This window comes from Cicer arietinum, chromosome 6 (genome assembly GCF_000331145.2).
Source record: "Cicer arietinum cultivar CDC Frontier isolate Library 1 chromosome 6, Cicar.CDCFrontier_v2.0, whole genome shotgun sequence".
In the NCBI taxonomy this organism is placed as follows: Eukaryota; Viridiplantae; Streptophyta; class Magnoliopsida; order Fabales; family Fabaceae; genus Cicer; species Cicer arietinum.
Genome location: NC_021165.2, coordinates 70,127,204 through 70,136,382, shown reverse-complemented (window position 1 = coordinate 70,136,382; position 9,179 = coordinate 70,127,204). Strand labels below are relative to the sequence as shown.

Here is a 9,179-nt window from a genome sequence, read left to right as displayed (position 1 = left end):
TATATATATATATATATATAAATATATATATATATATATATATATATTTTATGGTGATATGTGTATCAATAATTAAAAAATATCATAATTAAATAACAAAATCATAAATATCTAAATAATTCTATTTTATTTGTTATATAATCTAAATAAAATGTTATATATATAAATGAAAAACTACTCTTCTAAATAAATTATACTTATTTTAAAATTTCAAATAATTTTCATATCTTTATAATTTTAAATGTTAATTTATTAAATTATGTAAAAGACATTTTTATAGTTTATATTTATAACTTCAGATAACTATCGAAGGCCCACTATCTGAGCCTATTCGAATCAATATCAGAATCCTCCATCATGACTATGAACAATTGTGAACATGATAAGCTTATATTTAGATTTTTTTTAAAGGAGCATATAATATTTTGAGAAATTGTCAACAAAAAAATAGTTTGAATTAAATGGAAGTCCACTTATTTACAGTATAAAATTATTTTAAAAAATAACTAATAACTATTCATTAATATTGTCACATAAACACATTATAAAATTGTTTTTAAAAGATAATCCTGAATATTTTGATTCTAATTACTTATCCGTGTAAAAATAGTTTACACTAAGTATGCATAATTTAATTTCTCTAATATTTTCCCAAATTAATAAAGAGACTTACAACATATAATTAGAGTTATTATATATAATGTATTTTAGTACTCCGGTGTCGCTGCAAATGCTAAAATAAGTATCCATCTAATTTCAAAGTATCTTTCTTTCTCTATTAAAAGAAAATATGCAATTCATCTATAAATTAGTCTTTAAATTAAATTAAAATAATTAGATATTTTTTTTTATTACTTTGTATCTAATTTTTATTATATTTTTTATACAAATTTCATCAATTAAAGGTAATCATATTTAAGATGCGTCAAACACTAAATATAAATATATCTCACAACATAGATTAAAATTTGAATTAACCGTATTGGATGAATTTAACTCCTTCTACTAAATTGAATCTTCTGTAAGTTAATTTTCATTAATTTTAATTTTCTTTATTATGTGATGAGACGTTGAGTTGATTGAAGGAAATTCAAAAAACGTATTAAGTTGCTACCTTTCTCAATTGGAGTTCAAACTCTAATTTGATGGGAAAGTCTAACCTTTCACTTGTACTTTTAATAAAGTTGCCTTATATGTGACTTACAAATTTACCATGACTTTCAAAATTACAAACACATGCAATGGGATCTCCAGAAGTTCATAATCACAAATTAAATCATCAAATATGTATGCAATATTGATATAAGTTTCACTGTTATTAATTTTTTTAGTTTTAATTTATTAGTTAACAAGAGAATATGATCCTAGTAATACAAAGTTTAAATAGAAAGTGAACAAAATTTAACCAAAAATTATTTTAGAGAGTATTTGACTCCAATTTTTTTAAACAATTCGTTTTTTTTATTGAATTTTCATTAAACACTTAACACTTCTCCAATTAATAGTTCAAGTTTTTTATTAATTAATTAAAATTTCATTTGAATTTATTACTTTCTTTTTACTTTTTGTTACATTTTTAAAAATGTTTGCGACTTGAATATTGACAGCATATTTAGGATATCTTTATTTTTAATTATGACTAGTAGGATTAAATCAAAGGAAAGGAGAAATCTTTTATTTATAATCATTGATCTCAATTGTTGAAAGTGTAAAACATTTAGTTTGATTTTGATTTAAGTATAATTTAAAACATTCTAATTATGACATCAATCAATCAATGATGTTTATAACAAGTTGATTTGTATGGGTCCATGATTCTCTTTGTTGATTGAGTGTTTTGTATAAAATGTACTTGTTGACTCGATGTATAGCAATTTTTATGCTATTGAAAATTTGTTCATATATAATTTCATCATTAAAAAAATAATTATGACCCGTAAAAGAAATGTATTCGAGAAATGAAATATAGACGAGAAAAAATTTGCATGAAGAGACATAACCTTTTTTTTTATTGCAGAAGAGTACATTGGATATTATAATATTATTTATTGCATAAAAAACTATACTCTCCAAGTATTAAAAAAGTTGCCATAACAATAACAATATCGTTTATACCAATTTCTCCAAACAAAAAAAATGATATCTTGAACTAGCAATCAAAATCTATATAGAACAAAATAAAATTTGTTAGTAACACAAAAAAAGTTATGTTCTCTTCATTTTTTTCTATTATTATTTCATTTTTAATTATTGATTTTTAATTCAAAATTAAACTTTGGAGATACATTTAATCTCTATAGTAATTTAATATAATATATATACATTTAATTAGGGACAGATCCATGTTCATCAAATATAAGCAACTGTCCTCACTAATTATTTTATTAATTAGTAATTGAATAATTTCATTTATTACTAAAAATTAAGTGTTGAGTCACAAATTATTGAATGATTTCATTTTCAATAATTAAATGTATAACAACATAAAAAATAAAATATGAATGCTTGTTTAGTCACATATATAAAGAAATACAATTTGGATTATACAAAAATTGAAAAAATATAAAATAATTTTAAAAATGAAGATGCGTAAAGAATAATTATTGTTTATAGATGTTGTGGTGTATTCGATTTTATAAATATATAACGAATATAATTTTGTAATTTTTATTTTTTCACAAAATAATAATAATAATATCATTGTATTTTATTGGTTAGGTATCGATGTATTTTTCATTTAACTATTTAGAATATTTGATATTTTTTCTGAAAATCAAAATTTTCATATCCACATTCTTTTATAATTTCATGCAAAAATTTCAATTAAGAACAAATTGATCGAGAAACTGAACTCTAAATTATTAAATTAGCACGGTCAATTTTCTAGGAACAATATAATTAAATATAAAAATATAATAAATGCAAAAAATTAATCATATATTTTTTTTGAGGCAATATATTTATATATATTTTTAAAATTTGTATCCGACGATAAGAGGTTTAGGCTATATGATTTTTTACGAGTAAAAAATAACTACACGATTTAATGAGAATCTTAATTTTTGTTATAAGAAGCCCAAAACCGGTTATTGGGCCACAGATCCGATCCGATAGCCCATTTAATATTTAACCTAAACTACTTTTTTTTTCTCCGGAATTAGGGTTTTTAGTTTTTGCTGAGATTTTCTTGCGTTCTCCACCGCCATCATGGTGAGTGTTTGGTTCCTTGTATATTTTTTCAGTGATTTCTCTTTCTGTTTTTTCTTTTTCTATTCGAAGATAATTTATACGGCCGTTTTCAATCATCGTTTATTCTGTTGATTTTTTTTAATAGCACATCAATTATGCGATGTAACTTACGTTTCATTTTGTGTATTTCTGTTTGGAGTCATGTTTAGGGTTTTGAATCTGTTATTTTTGTGATATGGCTTTTATGTTTCGAATTTTTTGTATGAATGATTAAAATCGTTGCCCTTTTTGTGGTTTGTATAGGTTCTTCAAAATGATATTGATTTGTTAAACCCTCCCGCTGAGCTTGAGAAGAGAAAGCACAAACTCAAACGTCTTGTTCAGTCACCGAATTCTTTCTTCATGGTATTAATTAATCTCTATAGTTGTTTCTAATTATTATTATTATTTTTTCTTTTTGGAAGGTTAAGTTAAAAGCTTTTTTAACTTTTTTTCCTTTCTCTTATTGCAGGATGTAAAATGCCAGGGTTGTTTCAATATGTGAGTTTTATGCACTTTCTTTGATATTTTGGTTCAAATTTTGATAGTGCTTTTAATTACTTGATTGTAATATTGTAATTTTATTTCAGGCTGGCATTGGATTTTTTATCCTATATTTAGTATTTTTATGTATACAATTGGAGAAAACAACCATTTTGTTAGCTGAATGTGTCACTACAGTTCTTGCATTTATTGAAATTGCAAACATATCCCTAGCGTCTCTTTTGTTAGTAATTCTATGAAGGACTATATTGGTGACGGATAAGATATTCTAGGACTTATTTGACTACCTGAAAAAAGAACCAAGGACCAAAATGACTAATAAAAGAGATACTTGTTTATGTGTTTGCAATTTTGATATAATTTGGGATTACAGTGACAGTGTCTCACACATTCAGAGACCGAAATGATCGTTTATTCTATACAAATAATATTGTGTACTTTTTTCTGTTTCAATGTACTTATATATATTTTATATTTTTAACTTGAATGCAGAACCACTGTCTTTAGCCACTCTCAAACTGTTGTGGTATGCGGTAACTGTCAAACTGTTCTGTGCCAACCAACTGGTGGTCGTGCAAGGTTAACAGAAGGTTGCTCGTTTAGGAAGAAGGGAGACTGAATGGTGTGTCATCTTTACTTTTTCCATGGTTGGTTGGAGAGTTTTTCTTGAGAGGCTTAAGATGGAATCAATGTTTTTCATAGTTTCAATGTATTAAATTTTGTTAAGTTGTAAGACTTGAACCCCAACCTTTTCCAAGACTTTAATCTAGTTTTTTATTTACCTTGAAGTTAACTGTTTATATTTTTATTGCCATATATTTCTTATGTTTAAGTTTTGGGGTCTGGTTTGTTATGCAAACCGAATTTTTAGGTGTGGTTTTTCAAACACATTGTGTGTTAACTGGTTGATTTTGGTGAAATGGTCAAAATTGGTTATTATCTGTCTGAATCTGGTTCAAAATTGGTTTAGTGGTATAATGGAAGAAAGGAATGAATCAAATGAAGGTGTGCTGAGGAAAGAATGAGGAATATCTATTAATACTTATGGAAGAATAAGTTGTAGGAACATTTGCATAGTTGAAACTTTTCTATAGCAGACCTCAGTTCTCAAAATCAAAAATTGAGAGTTTTAAGTAAACCTAAATTTCATCATTCATTAATTGGCCTGCATGCGAAATGTCATCAATCTCAAGAGTATATATTTTGTAAAGTAGCTCCAATCTTGATATCCATCTAATACAGAAGCCATAGATATTGGTGTTTCCAATTCTGTTAGTTTCAAAATGATTCCTAGTCTGGCTTTTATAACTGCAATAAGCTTTACCAAACATCTATTAATAATGATCATATTTCTTTTGAAGTTTTAACCAAGTATCTCAAGTTATTTTATGAATCAAATGCTTTAGAGTAATATTAACAAGTGGAAATTATGCCATCGCCATTCATTTTGGTTGTTACATTTTTAAGCTCCAAAAGTAAAAGTATACTTTATCTTTTGTGGCCTGCAATGACGTTAAGGTTAATGAATTATTGGAAACAGGAATAATGGAATAAACTATAATGACGTTATATTTTATTTTAAATATTTTGAAATAAAATAGAAAGTGATCAAATATATTCCATCTACCTAATGTAACAATAATCCTTTTAATTTGAGGGAGTGGGTAAATTTTTTTGTAGATTTCATTGTATTTCATTTTATTCTATTCTATCCATCATTATACAGTTAATAAGCAGACCAAAAAAGTATAGTTATATGAGTGGGTCTAGGATTGAAGTGGAATTCAGGGATTACTATTAATGAAAGAAAAAAAAAGTTCAAACTTCCAACTGAGGCTCTTACATTGATGTTCTTTGAAGTAGGTTCAATAACCAGACCAAAATATACGTGTAGTTATTAGTAGGTACAACAACATATGCATGCTAACCAAGAAAGGATACTTTTTTATTGGCAAGGACTGAAGGAGCAACCTTTAGTACTTTGGGTTCCTTTTCACAATTTTGTGGTTATGGTAGCCCTAGCTTTTGCATTTGGTGTGGAGTATATTTCAATCCAGCTAGGAACTTTTTACGCCACCATATTATTTCGAATGTACACATTTGAAAAAAAACGTAATTTTTTGTACCTTTTTTAACTACACTTGTTAAATAAAAATAATATTCTGAGTACTAGAATGTTTGACGAACTTCTGAAAAGTTTTCATATGGTAAAAAAAAATCAATAACACAAAAACACTTAAATGAAATGGTTTAAATGTTTTTATACTTCATAAATACTCGAGTTCAAATTTAATTTAAAAATAATACTGTGTTAAAAATTATTGAAGAGATTATCTATGTGGTCTTATCTAAGTCAAAATAATTATTGCTCGGATATATTCAATGTACAATTTGCATGAGTAAATGACTTACTATTACATAAAATGTCATTTAATTATTAGATATAGTTGTGTAGGGAATATTTTGACAACATTAGAAAATATTAACATATTCTTGTATATAAAATTTGTGTTCCATTTTATAACCTTAAAAACTCACATTATATTATGCACGCATTTTCATGAAGTCGTGTATTATCCTTATGGCATGACATGTATTTAGAAAATGTATCTAAAAAATATTATTTGTATTTTAAAAAAAGCCCATATGTTTCTGACTATTAATAATAATTTTGTTTTACTTTAAAAAACTATTTTTATGAATTTAGCAATTTTTTAAGAAGCGAGGAAAAACATCTTGTCCAGAGCCCATTCTCATTGATAAGAAAGGAAAAAAAATATCAAAAATTGAGTCAGGAAAATTTCTCAATTGTCCACCTTTCTTAAAAAATGAAATATATAAATTTACAAAAATGTTATTGTATTTGTTTCCACGATAACTTCACTTTGAACGTACATCATTAGGAATGAATCATCAATCGCATGTGACACGAAGGTCCATTTTAACCTCCATCTTCTATCAACAAGGAGGGAAAGGAGAGTTTATAATGAAGCAAATGGACAAAGGAAATTTAAGGGTGTAGTAGATTTAGAAATACACAAGACATATGGAGAAATAAAAATGAGATATAGAGTCAAAGTAGGAGAAAAAAAACTCTAGTTTCTAACCACACTAAATAGCCAAATATTTAAGTGAGCGTGGATTAAAATGTTATTAATTTTCTTTGTAAAATGAGTTTGTTTTAACCTAATAATTTTATTTTAATACAACTTGTATAGTCATAAAAGTCTTACTAACACGTAATTGATTTTATTAGTAAAGAAGTCAAACACATTAAACAACTGATTGACTTGAACTACAACTCTTACACATGGAAAAAATCATATTAAAATTGTAGAATTAACTCGTATGGCCAATATATTATTATTGAAGGGTATATTTTTTACTGATTATAAAAATATAATTTTGATATTTAATTATTATAAATGGAGATAGTTTATTATTAACTATTTTTTGTGTAAGACATGTCCACCAATTGTTAACTTAATAAAATGGATAAGAATAAGATATTTTAAATACTCAATATTTAAAAGAGATTTTGTATTTCTTCATCTTCTATTAGAAATGATTTTTTTTCAAAAGATAATCAAAATAACTTTTCATTTTCAACATAAAAATCACTTTTTAACAAAATATATTTTTTTAAATCTTACACACCAACCTAACTAAAACATAAAAAATGTTAGAATCTTAAACAAATGAACCGTTATAAGGTAGATTTACTAATAAGCCCAAAAACTAGCCAAGTCAAAGCTCCCAATTCAAGACAAAACAAGTCATGATACCCTATCTTTTTTTTTTTTTTTTTTTTTTTTTTTTTTTTTTTTTTTTTTTTTTTTTTTTTTTTTTTTTATGAAATGATAAAGAATAAAGATTCGGGATTCAGATATTTTTCACAATTCACATTAATTAGGTTAATTTCATATTATCACTAGCACCAACAACGTCCAAATATAGAACATCTTTTAGGGGTTGGTTTGAACACCCTATAATTGACTTAACATGTTTTCATGGGTAATTCCAACAGAAATGAAAATGACAATTAATTCATAACACATTAATATAGAATACTTTTACCTTACACTATACAAAAATATAACACTGTAGTGTTGAGTGAGTTTCAAGTGGTTGGAATGATCTAATCTCAAGGGCCATAACAAGTGAATTTTGGGGGCAAGAGTAACATGGCCTTCATGTGCAAACATAAATGTTAAGTCACCATCAACTTAAAAGAACATCCCTTATTTGATTTGATCATCTGAACACCACATTTTGGTGAAAATTGTGGGCCATTAAATTTTCTCCCAATCTCTTTCTCCAATTAATCTTATTCACAGAACATGAAGACTCTATCCAAGGAATGCGACGTACCATTATCTGGTTTCCTATGTGTACCTTACATTGTCATATGTTACAAATTAGTAATTGGTAATGCCTAGCGATTTTAGTCTACGTAGTATCGACACTTTTAATCAAATTTATGTTCCAATATTCGATGCTGACATATTAATTACATTTAATTAATTAATTTTAATAAAGGAGTGTCAATGTTAATATGGTATATGTCTCACTATCAATGTTTCATACTTTATTTATCTAAACCACCTCTCATTACAACTTACTTGTGTTTTTTTTTTACCTTGTTTTTCTCTCTCTTGTTTGAATTACTAATTTTATCCTTATTACTAGAGAATCACTTTTTTTTTTAGCTTGGAAGTGAAAATATGCTACTGCAGTGCAGGGTAACCTAAATAGTTGTGCGCATTGAATTTTAATGATGTCTTCAATTTGGATGTGTTACCTGGTGGTTGTGGTTTAGGCAGGACCACATGGGAAGCCCTATCTTGTTGAAATACTAATTTCTGTGGGCACTAACAAATACAGGCATATAATAATGGGCTTACAATACCGTCAAAAAAATAACGGGCTTAGTTTATCAAACATTGAATTCAAACATAATATAATAATTTATTTCAATTATGTCTTTTATATTGTCTACAAAACTCGTTCTTAATGTGAATGTCTTGCTAGAAAAGAACCATCCGACCAAATAATTCCTCGAGTATGACCTCTCCAGGTTTACATCTCGACAGCTTAGCTCGCTTATTATGGTTTGTTCCTATTTATTAATATTTCAAAAAATGAGGAATAGTTTTATAGGATAATTAGCAATTCAGTTATTATATAATCATACGAAATAATTTCAGTTATATGCTGAAGCGAGTGTTAATTTGAAGTTTGAATTTTGGAGGTAATTAATAAAGGAACTAGACTAAGGTTAAAAAATTGAAAGGTACGAGTAAAGTGTAAGAAACACATAGAGTGTGTAGTATAGAAAAAGTGGGTCCATGTTGACATGAAGAAGAGCAACATAACCAATAGAACATGTCTTTTGAAAACACCAAAATTACAATTACTACAACCCGTGCTACCTCTGTCCTTTCCTG

General features: G+C 26.4%; 1 protein-coding gene across 1 annotated transcript; it reads left to right on the top strand.

The window, feature by feature from the left end:
- The first annotated feature begins 3,077 nt into the window (after positions 1-3,077).
- Positions 3,078-4,520, top strand: LOC101503654 (small ribosomal subunit protein eS27y-like). Its single transcript, XM_004507467.4, has 4 exons — positions 3,078-3,210; positions 3,493-3,594; positions 3,701-3,729; positions 4,225-4,520. Exons 1-4 carry the CDS (start codon positions 3,208-3,210, stop codon positions 4,349-4,351), a joined length of 261 nt encoding a protein of 86 aa, XP_004507524.1. The 5' UTR covers positions 3,078-3,207; the 3' UTR covers positions 4,352-4,520.
- The last annotated feature ends 4,659 nt before the right edge of the window (positions 4,521-9,179 follow it).